The 22,255-nt window shown below is 28.9% G+C and overlaps 1 protein-coding gene across 2 annotated transcripts; it reads right to left on the bottom strand.

Moving 5' to 3' along the window:
- Positions 1–4,371: 4,371 nt before the first annotated feature.
- LOC132940902 (loricrin-like) lies at positions 4,372–6,736 on the bottom strand. 2 transcript variants are annotated; one of them, XM_061008705.1, is made up of 2 exons: positions 6,375–6,736; positions 4,372–5,601 (listed from the first exon to the last, which is right to left on the bottom strand). In XM_061008705.1, the coding sequence occupies exon 2, from the start codon at positions 5,585–5,587 to the stop codon at positions 5,132–5,134; it is 456 nt and encodes a 151-aa protein (XP_060864688.1). In that variant the 5' UTR covers positions 5,588–5,601; positions 6,375–6,736; the 3' UTR covers positions 4,372–5,131. The 2 variants fall into 2 exon arrangements, with proteins under 2 accessions (XP_060864688.1, XP_060864687.1); XM_061008704.1 differs by having other exon boundaries at positions 6,379–6,593.
- Positions 6,737–22,255: the final 15,519 nt, after the last annotated feature.

Raw genomic sequence — 22,255 nt, forward strand, 5'->3', positions numbered from 1 at the left:
ATAAGCCAGAGCAATGTTATAAGTTATAATTATATTTTAATTATTATATAGTATACATTATTTATAATTATATATTTAGAGGGGCCTCACCACCACGTCTTTTTTTGTCAAAAACTACTGTTTCTAATTCCAACGATACGTGTCAACAATTATCACGATTTTCACTCTGAAAAAAATATTCAGATTGTCCGTAATATATACAAGGGAACGTTGAGCCACATCTTTAATTTTTGCAATTTAAATTGCAATAAATATTGTAAAAATTTCAAAAAATTTCAGAATTTCCAACTTAAATATTTAATTAACTAAATACAATTTTAAAAATGTGCCTCGATCGATCCTTCGTACATGGTGTGGGAAAAAAGAATATTTTATCAGAATACAAATCGAGGTAATCGTTGCGACGTATTGTTGGAATTAAAATCAAATGTTGGAGTGAAAAATCAAAAATGTTTTCTTGATCACAATATAACATACTGACATGCGCGTGCTAGTTCGTGCGAGAGCCCTCCGTACCACTACAATTTATCCGCATTGACGCCACATACACTAATAATAATAATAATAATTACAATAATATTAATAATAATCATTTACGACTAACACATAGATCTCGGGTGGCGACGACGAGATTAGAAATTGCCTAAATGATTCTCCTTAAATCAGTGCCATAGCGAGGCCCCTCCAACTTATTATATTACCATACATTTTTTTTATTGACTTATTATATAGGTACCACCTGTTTTTTTTATTGAATTACGGTGGAACCTCGAATATTCGAACTGATTGGGACCCCGCTTAGTTTGGATACAGGACATTTTTTAAAAAAAACTTTTTTTTTTAACATACAAGTATACACACACTATTATATACATATTATTATGTATTATTATACATATTTATTATTTAAAGAGACGTGTCCACGGTAGAAAACCAAAACGAATTGACAAGTAGAGCACGAGGACGTTGTTTAGATAAACCCATTGCGTTTCGAATATCTGCAAAACATTTACAAACATACATAATATGTATGTAATGCGTTAATAATAAATTAAGATAAAAATGAAATCGGTTGCCGGCCGTGAGTGTACGAGTGCGCTTCATCGCGTTTTAACGTTCGGATAATACGCAAACATTGTAGTTCGGTTAATCAAGGTTCTACTGTATTATATTATTATTTTTATAGTTGTGTAATGTTTGTATAATTAATGCCGAATATATCGAAGACCGATGTTTTTTTTAACTTTACTACCTACATATCTTTAACTACGCATGGGTACGTATCTAATGACTCAAAACAAAACAATTTATAAATATCATAGCTATAACTTATAACACAATAATGTATTTATTATGCTTAGATATATTATATGTTATATTTTAGTAAATATTTTAAGGTAAATACTTATTATATATTTTGTTATTTAATATGTTGTATGCTAACCTATACAATTAGTGGGCCAACAGATACATTTTTTTGTAAATGTCTGTTATATATAATTTATATTATGTTTATTGCCAAATTAATATATTAGGTATTTGTAATTTTCTGTACTGAATGCTTATGGTCGTGTATTTCAAATAAATAAATATATGAAAAGATCAGGGTGTTTTTTTTTTATTCAAGCTGAGTGTACGTATCGATTTTTTTTGCATAGAAAAAAATCATGAGCAACAATTAAAATCGCCCGTTTATTGTTTTCCCACGTTCTCGCGACAATATTTGTAAGCACTAATTGATATTTTGAACGGTTACTCTTTCTGATTTGTAACATCGTCGTCGTTGCTGACCATTTTGTGTGGGACTTATTCTAGTTACCGAAAAATAGGATGTTAAAACTGTTGGTTGACAATACAAACTATACAAAAAACGTTTGTTTGGATTTAAGTAAAATAAAATATGGTAACCCTAGTATATTGTAGACAGTCGTCAGTATAATACTGTCATATACATATAGCATAAAATTGGGTATAATATATTTTAGCAATTAATAGTGTAGGTCAGACCCAGCGAAGCAATATACCTATGTGCTGCGGTAACACTAAAATTGTATATAATGGCTTGTTGTGTCGCGGTGGTTGCATTCAGTCACGAAACGTGTTCGAGTGCAATCACTGGCCGGTGTCACTAGTTTCCGGATGGGTGACCACCCGGGTTTTCAGCGATGAATTCTTGCCGCACAAAATATTATATACTTCCTATTTAACACCGTTGCAGCAGTCTCCGGCTGTTGTCTTGAAACTCGGTAAGAGCGTAAGTTGTACGCAAGTGAGCCACCACTGCAGTAATACGGGCTAAGTGTATTTTTGTATGTTAGTATTTTTAAACCAATAAAAGTGATTCCGACAAAAACCGCGTTAAACAATTATTGTTACAATCGTTTGACGTTCTACCTTTACGGAGTTACAACGCCGGAATATATATCATTATGGCCGCATACGATATAGAAACAACGGAAAACGTGTGGCCATCGTACCTCGAGTTAAGTGAACGCAGCCAGCCAAATTTAATTTTGGATTGTGGTCATTAGTTTAGAGTGAACGAGAATTATTTCAGGTTGAATTGTTTAAGCGCGTGTCACTTGATACGGATGATTGGACGGTAGAAACAATAATTTTCATTAAATAAGACTGCTGTGATTCCATTGAACTAAAAAAAGTTCTGATGAATAATTACTGGTTGAGTAATAATAAATTATATACAACAATGAATAATATATTGTACGTGCACTTATTTTTGAGCAGTATGAACGGTTTGGATGTAACTAAATATTTTAAATTGTTCAATAATGTACGACCGCGACAGTTATCCACGAGCATTTACATTTTATATATCATAGTATTCACTGTCTCTGCGTTTTCAGTCTGTTCTGTGATTGTGAATATAATATTGTTCTAGTAAATACTGATTTTTTCCTGACTTAATTTTTAAACATTCCAGAAAGGCGGAAAAAATAAAATGTATGAGTTATATGTTTGTTATACAATACCTAGTTGGTCAAGTTTACGAGATCAAATATTACTGCAATCTAATGTCATAATTTTTATTTAAAAACCGCAGTGGAATTTTCAGTTATATTTATTGATTTATACATTAAGGTTCCTTACCTATATATAAAATATCTAGTATATTTATCGATGTCAATAATCTTGTGATAGGTACCTCACAATAAGATAAGTTCATGAATTTCTATGCTAAGAAGCACGTAGTCCATGTCATCGTTGTCAGCGAATTGGACATTTCTTTTTAAATTAGATAACCTAGTAACGGTACACTGGTCATAAGCAATATACAGAATGTTCCATAAACAATATCCTAGTTTCAAAGCAATATATTTAATAAAGTATTACACTCACAAATTTAAGTAGGTATCGATCAAAAAACTAAAATGTTTTTCCAAATGTTCAATATGTCCCTCCCTCCGCACCAACAATTATGAAATTTCGACGATAACCAAACACGTCCCAAACTCTGCTGGCTATAACAGGTGTAATTATATAAGCCAATGGTTTTTTGATTCTTTCTCTCAGTTCTTAAAGCGAGTCTTTGGCTTTTTTGCATTAGAAACAATAATATTATCATACGCCTACTGCTTCAACGAAAATATAAAATTACTTTTAAGATGATGTCAATGAACTATATTATGTTATATCTCTCGGATCCGCGTACAACATAGATAAAACGCATTCACGAGTAAAATCACCTATTACAAAAATTATAGAGGACAATATATATTTGAGAGTTTGACATATTGATTTTATATTTTATTATTATTTGAATTTCAAAATACAAATACGTATTTTTAAAATATAATTTTTTTATAAATTTAAATGGATATTAAATTTGCTTGAGACAATATTTAGACAAATCGATATAAACATATTGGCAAACTCCTCAAGAATACTATTCTGTAAAATTTTTATAATGGGTTATTTTACTATAACACTATAACAACATAAAACGTCAAAACATAAAAATTTAATTGATTTTGCATTAATGCGTTTTTTTTATGATGCGCGTAGTCCAGAGATTGAAAAGGCAAGACAAACAGTATGCTAACATTTTCTTAAGAATAATTTTATATTTTCGGTAAAGCAATAATCAATAGAATAAAGTGTTTTTATACTTTGAATGTTAAAATAATAAAATACAAGTATCCAGTAATTGTGTTAATAAAATGTTGGACACTAATTTATAATCAATAAACAATATTCAATACTAAAATGTTTCTACTTTTGAGTTCAGACATATTTTATTACTTCTATGACGATCTTGAAATTGTATAAATATTATAAAAGTATAACAATGTCTTAGCAATTAAATTGTTTAAGCATAGTATTAAGTATACATAATTTAAAAATACAAGTATATATTTTTTAATTGATTATTATTTACAAACTAGCTAAGATCACACAAATAAAACACATCGAATAAACAACTCATACTACATATTATTTTTTTAAGTACAATATTAATTGAGTTAATTAAAATCATATCACAAGTGGCTTATGAACTATATAATTAATTTACATAGGTGCACGGGAGCAGCAAATTTTTTTTTTGCTGTACCGATATACCCTAACGGTTTGCTTTGGCCAGTGGATAATAATTATTTGATATACTAAAATGAGAAAAATAATAAATAAAATGAAAATATTTTTCAAATAAAAAATGAAAAAAATTCTATGCAGGCTATATATACCTATTTACATAACAATTCTGAGTGCGTCAGCTTCAGGTGGGATTGAGAAATTCTTTCAACACAATATAATAATATGAGTCGTATAATAATAGCAAGATAGAGATTCGAGACACGTGAATATAATAGTACGTTTGCAGTCATAAATTATATTTTATTATTCTTTACCATTTGGTGACAATAAATGTTATAAGTTAATATAATACTGCGTTTTAAATGTTTTTATGCGCACAATACTAGTATGCATTATTGTATTAATTTGAATTACCTAATAAATAATATTATAATAATATATTATTATGTGTAATCGATAGCTATTACCTACCTATGGTATTAAATTAAAATTATAGGTAGGTATAATTTGTTTAATATTTATAAATCTATTCGTAAGTGAATTATTTGAAAAAAAAACTGTTATGAAAAAACGTTAGCTAGTCGCCACCGCCGCAGTCACCTCCGCCACCGCCACCGCCGCAGTCACCTCCACCACCGCCGCAGTCACCTCCTCCTCCGCCACCGCTGTCACCTCCACCGCCACCGCCGTCACATCCACCACCGCTGAAGTCACCTCCACCTCCACATCTGTCACCGCTGTCACCGCTGTCAACTCTACCTCCTCCGTAGTCACCTCCGCCGACGCCGTAGTCACCTCCAACGTCGTATCCGCCGCCAAAAACATCTCCACCGCCATGACGAAGTTCGCCGGCGTAAGTACCACTGTCGTAATAACCACCACCGTTGTTTCTAGTTCTCCTGCCAGCATAGGAGACGGAACGGCCATAATGTCTGCAGTCAGAGCAGTTTTGATGAAGAGGTTTGCGAGGGTAGTAGTATCTATCACCGTAAGTACTATCCCTTTCTTCTGTACTACTTCCGCACCCACACATGTTTCCGTTTATCGCTATAATTTAAAACAAACTATGATAACAATAATTTATTTGCAGTTGTCAAAACAAAATTAGTTTTTTTTTATTCTTAAACACCTGTGTTTTTAGTATTTTACTTCTTGTGTGTGTATGTGTGTGTGTGTGTATGTGTGACCGTTAGAGAGAGGGAGAGGGTTCCTCCCACTTTATATTTTTAACAAAAGGTAATATTTTTTTTTCTTACTGCTGGACTCATCAAATAGTCAGTGATCGGAAGTCACTAATACTAAGTACCTACTTGCAATAAAAAATACTTCGCTACCATACCATAGTTACTTTTATGTAAATATGACATGATATAATGTGTTATAATAATTGTGATATCAATTAAAAATACGCAAATTTTCGTTTATAGTTAAGAACGTTATGGTTACAAGGGAAAATCTCAAGTAAAACTGTTAAACTTGCCAGTGTCCAAAAATACGTAATTTATACATTTTTAGGTACCTACCTTTAATAAAATAATGTAGACCAAAATACATTTGCATCAAATATTTTTTAATTTACATTATTTGTTTTATTTTAGGATAAAATAGAAAAATTAACATTTCAAGTGCTTATATAATGTAGAGCGCTGCTACGTCTCATTCCAAATACCGATTATCTGATTATTTAATAATTGTTTTTTACGTAATTAACATTGTATTATTAATATTATTATGTTTAAAAAAATATACATATTATAATATAATTAATATAATATATATATATGCATCTAATACGTCATATCAATATCAAGTACCTATACTTACAATTATTAAATCAGTGGTTTTGTATGCACTTTTGCGGGATGATGACGTATTATAGATTTATATTATATTATTTACTTTTGAGGAATGGAATAATTTACTATCGATTGGTAGCGGACCGACACGCGTCACACCGGCACATGTACTTTCCGCATACAATATTATATTGTCCGTGTGCGTCTTCGTCGTGCCAATGATATATGGCGCCCCACTGCAGTTATAACGCAGCTCAATAAGATAGGTGCAAGACTATAGGCCTGCATTTTTGAAATATTTTCACTCGTGAGTAACGTGTTACCAACTTACAATAAAAAAAAAACCAGTTTCTTATAAGACGCCGGTCCAAAACTATATACACCGGCGAGTGTTTAAAATATTTTGACATGTAAATACCGCGATACCGACGTACTACATAATATATGTTCCACACGCCGAGCCACGAGTTGTAGGGTAAACAAGCTATTGGAAGCGTACCTATTATTTATTAGCGACTAATACCTATGAAAAAAAAATGTTAACGGCAGTGTGTGCTATTCCGTTTAGCCGTTTTGACGCATTTATTTTTCGTACTTACGATTCCAATAACATATTTTGGAATAATAATATTATTATACGATATCATAGGTAAGGTGCCTACGAGGAAAAACAGTGCGGCCACGCCTGACATTTATCATAATATTATAATATTAATTTGTAGTGGTCATGTTATCGATGCGCATCTTCATCGCTGCTGACCTGCCTGACCTTCAGTGACGCTCACCCGATGCTGACCTGGTAGAAAAAAAAATGTTTTCTATTCCGATCAAAGTATACATACATATTTTTATGTTAATTATTATTAACAGGTAATAGCCAATAGTTACTTATTATTGATTATACTTGGACAATGTGTACACATATCAAGCTGTTGATTCATTTTTGATAATAACTATAATTTTCTAAATCTATTATAATGGTACTGTTAATTATCATCTTTCGCACTAAATGTTAAAAGACTCAAAAGTTACTCGTTAGAATTTCGATTTTTCTACACATTTACACATTAAACAAAAGTCATGTCAATAATATTTTACGGGGGAGGGGAGAGAGGTAATTATTCGAGGAAATGAGTAACACAAGCCACAGGACACTACGTAAAATGTAAATGATATAAAAATCTGAGTATTTTAAAATTTTATATTGAAAAATCAATCAGAAACAAAAAACGTGTATTCATACCAAAAACATATTTATGATAAAACTGTTTATCGAGATGTGAAAAGCATTGTTTAAAAAATGAAATTTTCACTACCTACCCATATCAGAGGTGGAGTGGCTAAAAACTTCTTACTTCTCAAAACCAATATTTTCAGGCAACTGTTCTATATGACCTTTACTAATTACTTACATAAAAGTAATTAAAATTTTTGTTTGGAAAGTGTTTTACATTTTTTTTATTCAATTAACTTATTACTTCATTGATCACCACGTCATAAGTATTCCTACTTCGATTTCTTTTTACACTATATTATACGTATATAATTATTTAGGCAATAACAATTTTCTATTTTTTTTTTAGTAAAATAATATGTTTTTGCTAAAACATTTTGGGAACTTCTCATCTAAAAGTTTAATTTAATTTAGTTTTGAATAATCTACCAATACTTTATCTGTCTTAAATGTTTCTAATAAATAACATTTTAGCATGTCCTGTTATTCAATATAAATTAAAACAGAATCATATACTATTATAAATATAATACTTTTGGAGCATTATTTTAATTATACGAAATACAGTTTCTATGTAAAAAAAAAAATGCGTCATTGCAATTTGTAACACTTTGGTGAAGTCCACTTTCTTCGCTCGTAATGAGGATATATTTAGCAAATAACGTGAGTTTGTTTAGTGCTGCAGCGGTTAATGATCCATTTTTTGGTAACACAACCGCATGTATGACTTATACTTCATAAATCATAAAATATATTCACCTCTAGAGAATATGTCCCTTACATCTATTTCGCTTGGCAAGTGTAATAACTGTTTGATATTTTACTGGTATAATTATTGTGGATATAATATTTTTGTAGAAGCTTTCGACTGTAGTGTGGACCAGAACAAATACAAAAAAACGCGGATAAAAAAAAATAATATTTTATATTAGATTACAGTGAGCTAATATTAAATATTACATTCAAATTGTTTGCTTACAACACATTTACCATTAAATATAAATAATACAATACTTAGGTATTCATTTTCTTCCAATATTTTTGATATGTTTTTATTTTACTTACAATAAAAAATATTCAAGTGTAGTAGGTACAGTTTTAAAAATAGTTTCGTTAGGCAACTATTATAAATTATTAACGACATACATTATACCTACCTATTTATTTCCAACTTTATCTGTAATAATTCTACAAACAAAGATAATATTTCAGTTTTCTTTTATTCATTATTACCTAGCAATTAAATAATGATAATAAATAATTATCTTTTGTACTGGACTTGATGTATTTTTTTAGTTTTTAACTCGGTATTTGAATGGTAGGTACTACACTAATTTATCACAATAACCCCAAACTTTGGGGATTTTTTATCTTACTTTATTAACTGCTGTTGTTCACAACTAGGTGCATATCGTGTTTAAACGAAGTTTTCACTTGCCTACCTACATATATTTTTAGAAGGGTTTTTTGTTTTTAATTGCCCATGATGTTCTCTCCATTTATCCACAACTGTTTCATTGTAAGCGTACATCGTTTTAGAATTGAATAGTTTGGTATAATCGCACAGTATAAAATAATGAACAATACAATATTACCTAGCACATAAAATACTATATTATATTTCAATTAAATAAACGTTGTTTGTGACGCTATCAGAAATGGACATTTTCTGGTACGGTAAATTGTCAAAATCACACAAATATTGATTACACGAAGTACTGATTAGTAATCGATGATCAAATTGATACCAAGATACATTGAAAAATATATATCTGAATACACGTTACACATATTTACACTTGTACAATATAATAGGATTATAAGGGATGATAAGAATATGTATTATAGATAGCGCTTCATATTTTCTTTAGAATTTAAATTATGTTCATCAAATTATACATCCGTATATATTATATATATATATAGGTATATTTAATACTATATGAATGAATAAACATCAAAATATTATAAGTTTGTTATTTTAAAGAAGTTGTACGTAATAAATATTTTGTAATTTATGAAATCGATGATGATGCCTATAAAATTCAAATATAATGGAGCCTAAATAAAAATACTTGGTGCATACTTTGTTGTAATATATCGACTATCACTATATTAGATGACAACTCATATAGTAAATATTAGTGATATTATTCTGAACTATTAGTTAATTGTATTTTTATGATTCTGAAATCTGAGTAGAGCAAAATACTGACATATTGATTTTACAAAGATGACATTGTGTGTGACTACAAGGTTTCTGAATTTGAAATATTTTACTCTTCTTGAAATATTTCAATGAAATTATGAAAAATATTTTTTATTTATTTTTTTAAACACGTTGGGTTATACATGTTTAGTGATTAGAAATAATATTATATCAACCAATGTGTTTGCGATAACTATAATATGTCAATGGTTATAATTTAAGATTGTACCTAACTGTATACGTATAAAATATGGTATATTGGATATTGGTATTTGTATTCTAATTTATAAATCATAAATAAAGTTATATCACTTTGCACTTTGTACTTTTATAAATTATAACTGTACAAATATATAATAATTAAATAAGGTTTAAAAATAATCACGAAACAATTTATAATATTAAGTACCTAAATTAAAAAGTAATAAATAAAAAACATGAATAATTTTTTTGAATGAGTTGTGAAATATGTTATTATGTTGATTTGGTATATGAGTTTGTAATTTAAGAGTTAAAAGACTATGTTTAAATTTGTTATACCTATTATAGATTTATTAAACAAGTTCTACATTATACGTAAATATGTTACGTATTTTCTTTGTTTCATACAATAAACCAACTTTTAAATATGTCCACTAGGAAGTTGGTGACTATAAACTTTTAGATATTAAAAAACATTTATTTTTATTTTTCACAGAAATTAAATACTTCAAGAAAATACATTTTATGAAATTTTAAAACCCAGTGATCATATTTTTAACCTCGATATTGCTTTTAAAAATTGATTTATAAAATAATATGTTAAAAATGCTCTAATTGTTGCCTCGAATAAATGCACTGGAATGACCAATGGACGTCTCGTTTTGGTCCGACTTGGGTATCGGTTAATACATATACAGTTACCTGTTATTAAATTTCATTTCCTCAATAATTTCGACTTTTTGCTAAATATTATTGGTATATAGTGTTTTTTCGCCAGACGTGCAGAACCATTCGCCCGCACTCGTTCAAACTCGTTAGGTCTTAACGCTTCACCACCATACTATAACGTTGCCAAACCACCCTTCGCGATACAATGGAGGTTTGCGATTTTGTTCACGTCCCATTCAACTGTCCTGTGCTCATCAATTATTATAGAAATGCATTGTTTGCTTTCTTATTCGGTGTTTGAATAGACGAACAGAACCCTCACAGTATCCATACTTAATTGTTTTTCTCTCATCTCTATTTCCCGCATAGAATCCGACACACAAATACATCGGGCTCAAATTAATTGTATTGAGTTAAAGTTCCGATTTCAAACCGTCTAAGTGTCTAACTATTATATTTTTGATTTTCCAACATTGGCCTGTACTGAATATTACTAAAATATGTTATATTTAATTTTATATTAAAAACGCATTTAATAATATTATGTATTCATATTGTATTGTAAATTACGTTAGGTTCGCAATTCAGCTAAATAATAATATATTATAATGTGTAATAAAATAGCATGGACATATATATTTTTTTAAAGAAGAATAAACAACCTTTAACGGATTTTGATTAAACTTGCTTTGCCGTAAATTTCAATATTTTTTCCTTTATTTTTCGTGATTCTCTGATTGCCCAATTTCAAATATGATCTATATAATGTACAATCTGTGCTTCAAAAACTCCAATCACCATTTACCACATGTATAGAGGCGCATATCATTTTTTGAACACTCTCACTATTGCACGCGGTAAGTGGTTACGTGAAATATATATATAACCATGGTACAACAAAAATAGGACTACAATAAAAATAATAATCGAGCTGGTATAATATGTATTTATACGGTGCGTTCACATTTATCATACTTAGTGTATAAGTAGAGTGTAACTATATATACAGAAACTGCTGTATCTATATAAGTGTCTAAACATACTATAATACTTATATTGATGAGTCCACGAGTAAGATATATAAGTTTATATCATGATATTATGTTTCCTAATAAAACATGAATAATGATTAAGATATACAACTACTGAAATTCCTAGCTTTTGACATTCATTTGGCATATTTTGCTGACTTCAAAATTCTTAACAAGTTTTGCACCTCTATAGGGTAATGGGTTGTAATTGTAATTTGTAATTTTTACAAAATAAATTAAATCATTTATCAAAATAAATTGTAATTTTTACAAAATAATAAGTTATTAATTCCAGTATTTCATCAATTGTTTAATAAAACTTAAACGTTTAAATGCCAATTATTTTTTCACATTTTTGTAATATATTATGTACTTACCTGCCTTTATGTAAGTAACATTTATTTATAGAGCTTATATGGTCATTAAACATTTTTATAAAATCGGAGAAATGAAAATTGGTAAAAAATGTTTCTTTATAGTCTTACAAATATCGACCATTATATGAATAAATTAAATTTTGCAAAACAACAAAATTGACCAAGGAAATTAATGAAGACACTTAAATGAATTTATGGATCACCAAGTAATAACTCTCAGAGTATACTTATACTCTGAGAGTTATTACTGCTAACAGAACTTGACGCAAATTACATTGTGGGTATTCGGCTCACTACAATAATTCGCATTGACTTTAACCCGCCGCTAAGTATACTTCTATTTTCAGTCGTGCACTGTTTAGTAGTGTTACTGCTTAAGAGATATTGTTTCATCGAATTCTTTCCGCGATCTGCCACCGAAATATTATAATATTCAATAAGATTTAACCAAATATAATCTATTATAAATTATATAGATATTTTATCTTTAACAAATCGACTGAAATTTGATTTTATAATTTACGAACACTATAGTCAGACAATTTTAAACCGTATACTTTGGTTCTAAAATTGAAAAATACGAAAAATTGCATAAATTCGTTTTATATTTTTAATTGACAAGTTTTTAATAAATTCTTTGACATAGTATTTCATTATATTACAATATTAAGTATAATCATGCAAAGGAAACAGATTATTTTAATTTTTTAATAGCAATGACTTACCTAATTAAATTTAATTGTATTTTTACTATGAAAAAGAACCAACAAAACTTTCTTTTACAATAGTACCTACCTACTTAATACTATTATACTAAAAAGTAGAGATACAAATATGATATTATTATATAAGTTTTTGAGACAAATTAGAGGAAGACAGTACTTCATACTATAGTCATCAATTATAATAATACTATGCATTATGAAAGGCAATATATTTATCAGTATTGAGTGATACTCGGATGAGTGCCAATAAAATGTGTCTAGCATCTTACGAAAAAAAAAAATTATACAATTTATCAAGTCAAGGTGTTTTAGTACTTCAATGCTTTATAAAGTTTTATCAAGGCAAAACTTTGAATTTTTAAAAGAATATGGTTAAACTTTGAACGAAATTAATTTATTTGCAGTTTAGAACCTCAATAAATAGCTGAGTGATATATTTTTATTATTAAAACGTCAATAATTATAAATTTAATGGCACATAGATAGTTTTAAATTAAAAAATACTTTATATGTTACTTATACTCATAGACTTATTAATATATTAATATGTCTATCATGGTTATACTATATAAAATATATATTTTACTATACTTAAATAAATCAATAGGTAGTTTTTAAATGATAATTTAATTAATTTTCGTCTTTTTCATTTTGATCATCGAGTAGTTAGGTCCTATATTAAAAATTAAAATTGGGAATTTTTTGAACCTTAAAAAGATTAAAAATATGATTATTGCATTAGCTATTACTACGTCATAATATATTTGACTCGATGATATGTAATTTACCCTGGCCCTAAGGATAAACATAGAAACGTCATTCAAACAAGGTGTTTCATGCGTGAAAACCATTGAGAAAAATTCTGTCTGTAATATTCAATAAAACCTTATCCCAGAGAAAAGTAGAATGAACAAAAAAGCATTGAAGTGTCCCAAATTGTTAAAATGAATGCTTTTTTCTCTATTACTATCTTTATAAAAACCAGTTATAATGATGCCATTGCCTTTTATCGAAGGCTTAAATTTTCGTTATTTACAAGGTCAAGACGTATTGATAACTGATGTATTATAAATAATATTTTGGATACGTTTTATTAGTATTTAGTTATTATTAATATCCCAAAGCAAGGATTCCTACAATTTTGAATATTAAAAAAAAGTGCATAGCATATTTTTTTTTATTGCTAAGATAAAATATATTTTTAAAAACACACATTCATAGAAATTCAAAAATATATTTTACACATTTGATAAAACAACAACATTGAAATACTAATCTAGAATAAAAATAAAAAATTGTATGCTATTGTCTTTGTATGGGTCCGTTAAACAACATAATATTATTATCATTTCTTTTCTAATAAAAAGTCATTTTGAAATGTCTGACTAAATAAAACGACATTATCTCTGGTGATTGTATACACGAAGTGGGTGACTGTTATGGATATACTACTGATATAATATCATTGTATACGAAAAACGATTCCAAGTGGAGACGATTTGACAGCCTAAGATAGTATACTATACTTATATTGATATTATTAAATATTATTAATACCGTAGCCGGTTAAGTTGAGTTATTATTATTTGTTTATTACCATATTTGTACATAATAATACATTTTAGACGTTTCAATTACTCACGAATAATATTTTTAAAATAGGTATATAAATTACAAGTTACAACGAATTATGAACGACATTTCAAAAATTAATTGCCGAAAATCTTAGTTTTTAACTGAAAACGACAGAGAAGTCTGAATTTGGCGGTCAGTCTTATTTTTAAGTTATATTATAGCTAATTGAACTTTTTGGTATTTTCATATAATATATCCAGTGTAGTCACTCGCACACTGCGTTTGCTCGAACAATTAAAATCAAAAACATCCCTCGACTTGTTATGTAAATCCACCATGGGTGGGTGTCAGAATTATTTTTGCATCATCAATTTTAAAACGTTGATTTACCTAGATTAAAAAAAAAATTAATTTGTTATACTTAAGCTCGGTAAACTTCAAGCGTTGTAGGGGTGCGTAAAACACCGAAAATCGTGAACTTCGTAAGGCTGTACCATAAATACCAATGGCTTCCCGGTAGTAGAGTTTTGGACAAGTACCTACATAGGTAACTTATAATAATTCATATTGTAAATTAATTAGGTACCAAAAAAATATAACTTCTCAAACACTGTGTCTATTGACACTGCCGGGAGAATGTATTAGAATGTCTATAAACTTACGGACCAGTTTGTATGGTTAAATTTGGCATGCGAACTATAATTGAAATAGAAAACCAGAATAGGTGCATTGCAGATGACAAAGATTTCTGTAAAAGAACATACGATTTATCAATATACCGTATAGGTACTGATAATACTGATAGTACTAGATAATACTATAATATATAAGTTCTATGGATTTATCATAATAAACAATATATTTTATAATATCTATGGCAATCGTCAATTGTCGAAATTCGTCGGCGACGGTTAACAATTCTAATAATTTCAGCAAATACTATTGTATTATAAATATAATATATAGTATATTTTGATTTCAGTAAACAAAAAAATAATAAGCCACTAATATAAACGGACAGTTCGTTAAACCGTACATATTATAATGTAAGTTTTAATACAAACTCGCAAATTTCATTATGATCAGGTTATTTTCATAAAGTATTTCGATACTTTCAAGTTTCAATTCATCGGAGTGAATTGATTGGATGGAGATGGATGAAGATAGCTGTTTCTTTGGCGACGGCGGCACTCTAGCTACGTTTCACCGAAAGAGTATAGATGTTTACGAGTAAGTTTGTTTTCATATTATTACCTACTATTTTACATTTACTTTTTAGACTTAAATTAGGCGTAAAATAGGAATTATTCTGGTTTTTTTAAATAATTTTTTCGAAAAATATATGTAACATGTATAGCTCATACAATTATGAATTTATAGTTAATATAAATGCGGATGTTTATGCTTCATAGATATTTTTTTATTGAAATCGTGTAAATAATTTGATTAAACAATCAGGTACCTACTCATCACTAGTATCAATTTTATTATATTACGTGTAAAATCACCGACACAAGGTGCAGACTGAATTAAAAAAATTAAAAACATAAAACAATGTTGTAGTAGAAGCAGGAAACTGTAGTTTTTATAATCCATATAATGTGACTATTAAATTGAATCATTGAGTTATTATTCAGAGATAACTTTGGGATAAATGCCAAACGTATAAATGTAAATGTAAATTAAAAATAATTAAAAAACATTTTGTGAAAGGAACAAGATTACTGCTAATATTTAAGTCTTAATTATTATTAACAAATAAATACAAATAATAGATATTTTAACAGCTTTTTACTACTAACCTTCAGTGTAAATATAGTTTCTGATCGACTTACCTATATGTAATAAAATAATTATTCATTTCAAATAATCCTAACAATTTAATGCAAGGATTCTCATAAATTGATCTTACAGCAGCCTTAAAACACCAAAAATACTTTTGTACATCATTTACAAAATTTTAGTTCCCTATTATGGTGTAGGTACTAATACAAACAATAAATTGCTATTCGAAAAAACAATTTCGTATACCTAATATTATTTACTAAATACCTACAACAAAACTAAACTAAAAATAAACATATGATTACATATATTGAGTGCCTATAAAATAATATTGTATATGAAAATTGAATCTTTATAACGAATACTTATCGTTTACACAAACCACCAAGAAAAAATAATTAAAAATATTAAAAAATAAAGAACACATCATTGTAAAATTAATACAGTCATCGATCCGCTCAGAATCTAGAATTATGGACTTGGAGTTTAAGAAATCTAGTTGGTATTATAGTATTTGATGAATTTACTGTACCTATAAAATCCAGTAATCACATTTTTATTTAATAATTCATAAAATACAATATGCTCTTAAAAAAATATTCTTGTGCTTCTGATATCTATTCACCACCTTAATCAATAATTAAATTGATAACCGAAAATAATAATTTAAATAATACCCATATCATATTATTATAATCAAAGTTATAATCTATTTTGGTTTATTGTCCTATCAAATTTCAATGAACAAATTGTTCCTTAACACGGAACTCTTTGATACAAAAAGTTGCATTATATTATATCCGTGGATTCATCATATTGATGTACCTAGTATAATATCTATCATTTATTTATTTATCTATGGCAAATCTCAGAGTCGTTGCAGAAGACACATTCGACTAAAAATTCTAAAATTTCAATAAGCGAAGATGATATTCTAAGTTCTGTATTCTGGAGCGTTTCCTCATCGGCGTCGCAGTTCATACACGTCACGGATACCGCCGTAAGAGTCTATAATTCAAGCAAGTTTGTTTTTATATTCTTTTGAGGCTTAAATTTACTTTCAAGACTTAAAATAAATATTTAATGTCACGAAAAATGTGTTGTAGGCGCATATTTTAATTCCGAACTAGAAATGTATAAAATACGTGAGATATAAACGTCGTCGTCGTTTTTCCGGTCCCCGTTCGTAGAATAATTATAATTAATAGGTGCATACCTGGGTACTCAATATATATAAATATATATATATATATATATGTTTTGTTTTAATTTATAGAAATATATGTTATAACTTATAACTGATAATAGTCATAAAATACAATTTTAATTAATAACTGGTATTTTTATTTCCAAATGCAACGTTATAAGTTATAGGTAGCTATTAATTTAGTGTCAGATTCTTAACTTCTATTGTTCACCTAATATCTATATTCTATATCATAGGGATTAGGGCCGTATAACCATGCACACATAAAAGTAATATTCACGGAATGGTCAACTGCCTAACCTGACGTGTGCGCACTTATGAATAACATACCTACTCATATACTCGTATAGGTTAGGTTAGGTGAGTGTAATACTACATACACGAATGTGTTACCTATTATGTCCCTAAAAGTTCAACAGTTATTATTATATTTATTTATTTTTTACATATAGGTAGGTACATTACAAGACTAATTAAAATCACATTTATTTTTATTTTTTCGAACACAATGTTTCAAAAATTATTAATTAATATATAATTTATTGGTATAGTATTAAATTAATTAATGAAATAAAACAAACACACCTACTATAATTATTAGTAATAATAATATATCTATGTATAAATTATTAAAATACAAAACGAACAAACGAAAAACGATTCTGAGCAAAGACATTGTTAACTAATAAATAATATTGAGATTAAAGTAATTTATTTTACTATTAGACATTAGCACCTACAATAGTAGGTTAAAGTCATTTTTGCCCAAATAATAACATTTGAAAGTGTCATCGTGTCTATAAATTATAATTATATACTCTAAAAGTTTCATAAATCCGCGAATACTTACTATTTTTAAATTACAACAAAATAACTGAAATCGTTATTTTTGGTTTTAATATGTAATTTCGTCCAAATTTTAACTTATTATATCTGTAAAAAGTAACTGTGTTTATAATAGATTATTTAGATTTTTCGGTTACAATATGAACCAGGGGTGGACTGGGCCGGCGGTATACTGGGAACTTTCCCGGTGGGCCGCTACTCAAAAATGATTTGTTATTGCTATGTATTTATAATTATTATTAATATAGAAGATCGGTATAAATCGGTAGAAAATCGGTATAAATATGAATTATAAATATTTTTTATTTTCATACCATGACGCGTGTGTGAAAAATTGTTTATATTAAGTGTTTAAGATGTTAGATTTCGGTTCGGCTGATTGTGCACCTCTCTCACTCATCAGCATCAATGCATCAGAAATTATTATTTATAATTAGGCCACGGATTTATATATAAACTAATTTTTCTGGACATTTTATTAAGCTACGAATTTATTTAGTTATTTTGTTATTTAGGTAATACATATTAATGAATAGGTATTTCTTAAATTTTTTTATTATTTTATTCGAAACATTATTTTTAAATATTGGGATCAATAAAACTATTTTTATTCAATTACTATTTTATATCAATTAGAATTTGTTAATAAACCAAGTAATAAATGAATGGTTACCAAGTAAAAAAAACCGTTATCTATATTATAAATTTGAATTCAATTTACCGCATTTGCGCATAGTAGAAACAAATAAATGTTTTTTTGAAGATAATGTAAAAATATCCATCATCCATCGGTTAGGACCATATATATATATTTTCTATGATTAGGACGGTGAGGTTATAATTATAAATAATCTATGGCAAATGACAATCGTCTGAGACGAACAGCGATTCCAATACGTACTCACATATTTCGTTCCATTCTGGTTATTAAACTAGGTGCCCATTTGTATAAATGTCATTAATTTCAATACTTCTAGACTGAACTTTTGGATCGGACATATGAAGACGCGCGCTGCATTTTCCTTGGCAGATATGCACATGCAGCTCTGACACTAGACAATATTATACACTCGAAGGGAACGCGTTTCGCCGGAAGAATAAATAATTACGTAAGTCTTGTCCTTCTATTCTGTTGAGGCGGTAGACCTAATGTAAATATTTATTGTCAGACAAACTTATATAACCGCTAGACGTAGAGTAATTTTTAAAATCCAGTTTTTATAGGTGTGCAAAAATTATGAAAAATACCTTAAATTATAATACTTTGCCTACAACTGTTAATTTATTGTTATAGTAGAATAATTTTTAAAATTTGAAATCAATGATTAGGCAATACTTTTATAAGTAGGAAGGTAGGTTTTTATACTTACCTAATAAAATAAGAAAATACATAATGATTAATGTTATTTAATATGATTTGTAAGTACATAGCAGATCATACCTAGAGAACAACTCAAACGTACGTATATTTGGGGGGTTTTACGGGATATACCTAAGGGAAATTTTCTTCAAATTTTCACATTTCACTATTTGATATTGTGATATTATTTGTGCCTAGGTTAAGTTTCTGTTTTAGAATCGATCGATAGGTTACCTAGGTATATCACATTCTTTAATTTTAATTCTGGTAGTCGAGTATTGGACAAGTACCTACGTAATTTATAATTCGTATCGTAATTTAATTACTAAAAAAATATATTCTCCCCAACAGTGTCACCGGCAGGAGAATACATTATAGAATGTCTATAAACTTGTGGTCTAGTATATGGTTAAAATTGGCATGCGACCAACAACTGGGGGCTTGTTCTGGACAATTTAAATGATCTAATAAGGTTTATCTCATGGTTCATCTCACTTGTGGTGTGCTGCAGTACAGCTAGGTTTCACTGGAAGTGTTGATGTTTATGCGTAAGTTTGTTTTTATATTATTTTGGTCTTACATTTACTTTTTAGACTTGAATTAAATGTTTATTGTCGCGGAAAATCTGTTAACTAAGTAACGTAGAAGCATATACGTTTACTACTGCCTACCAAAGGCAAAATGTATAATAATAATAAATTATACGCCAGTCCGAACAATCCAAACGCTGTCTTACTCGTAGTCGAGTTCTAGTTGATAACTGACTTGTGAATAAATGTAATTTTTGTTAGGTATAAAAATAAAACTAATAAATCCTTAAATACAACATTTAAAAATACAAACTCTGTGTAATAAAAATTAATATTAGGTATTTATTGGTAGGTTTATATAATATCTGTAGACTGTAACTAGGTCATTAGAATATTGTAGAACATTTTACTGCATAAGATGCGTGTTTTTTCAGAAATGGTATTCGTCAGTGAACATTTTCAAACTGGGAATAATATATCATAAGCAGATTGAAATGTGTGAACGTTTCAGTGTTTCGAAGACTAAGTTTCGTAGCAGATTTCGATTCCGTCACGGGGTATGTATTTTCTTATTTCTCAGTAGGTTTTTTTTTATTATAGTTAATTGATCAGGGGATGTATTGCCCGAAAATTTTCAATATTTGTATTGTAACTATACTGGTATAACACTATTCGGGCTATCAATAAAGTCGTGTTCAAAATTAGAAAATTGGTGAGGTATGATATTTTTTTAAGCAATTTTTTCGAGTAGGGAATTCGCTCAATGATATTTAAATATTTTCAACGATAATCAAGTACGATGACTTGTAGGTAACTAGAGACTGAGTGAATAGGAATTAGGAAGTGTGTGATATGGTGAAGATAAGGAAATGGGTCAACAGGATTTCAGAATGTTTGGTGTATGAAAGGGAAAGATGAAAAAGAAATGTAAGGTTAGGGTAGGTAAGTGGAGTGAGAGTAGCAGATATGAGAATAATAAGTAAGGTGTTAAGGTACAAAAGAGGATAGAATAAGAAATTAATTAATTAAGGGTAGTGTACATATTGTAGTGAAAACAAGATAGAATAGGTTTAGGTGGTTCGGTCACTGTATGATAAGAGATAGTGAGAGTGGCTATAGAAGTTAATTTAACGGAGAAATGATGGGCGAGAAGACTGAATAAGAGATGGATAGACAGAATACCGATCATATGGAGGTGTGGAATGAGAGTGGCTGAACCTGTATATAGCTGTGAGAGACGGGGGAAGAAAAAGTGTAAAGGTAGAATAGGTATGTTAACAATGTCGAATACGTAGGAAAAAATCTTGAATTGCAAAGGCCTTATTGACTCTTTGGCTTCAACTAACCATAGGTTTACCTAACTAACTTTCTTATGACTCATTAGGACACTTTGAATAAAAAGATCCTGAGATGCAGGTTGCCGAGCTTAAGTGTTTGATTATCAAGTTGATCCTTTGATTGTTGACACTTTAATCCATGCTATGGATGAAGCCCATAGATAATAAGACCGCTGATAAGACCATTATGTCCTATCAATATCTTTATTATACTCTGTCCTACGAGAGAACATGCCGGTTCTGCGCATCCCCCTGCGTTACCCTGCTGTCGAAACTGGTTCCCCAGTGACGGGTATGAAGCGTGGGGGGACTAGTTTTGGTCGGTGCGCGGCATGATCTCTCGTGGGACAGAGTATATCTATGATGGAGCTATACCCAGCTCACTCGTGTAAACTTGTTGCCGGTTGGGATGTCAGCGCACTATTTATTTTCCATCTTTGACCCACGTGTAGCATACCAAATGTAATATTAAGAAAACACTACAATGATTGGGTCAGAGAGAGAAATAAATGGTGCGCTAAAAATCTGACATCCTCTTAGTGTTATCAAGTTGAAGAAGCAGTTGATTGTTGACAATTTGACATTAAAATTAACTGTGGTAGTTATTACGATTGGAAGTAAAAGTTATTAGCAGGGCTGTGAATTTAATGCAATGAAAAAGTGTTAAATATTTGCCTGCATGTATGCACTAAAAACAGGCAAATATATGCACTGAAATATTCAAAAATATGCACTTAAAATTCAAAAAAATACTTAATGAAAACGTTTTTATTAAAATTTTTTTAAATCAATAAATTATAATTCAAATTGGTTTACAAA

The sequence above is a fragment of the Metopolophium dirhodum genome, chromosome 3 (genome assembly GCF_019925205.1).
Source record: "Metopolophium dirhodum isolate CAU chromosome 3, ASM1992520v1, whole genome shotgun sequence".
In the NCBI taxonomy this organism is placed as follows: Eukaryota; Metazoa; Arthropoda; class Insecta; order Hemiptera; family Aphididae; genus Metopolophium; species Metopolophium dirhodum.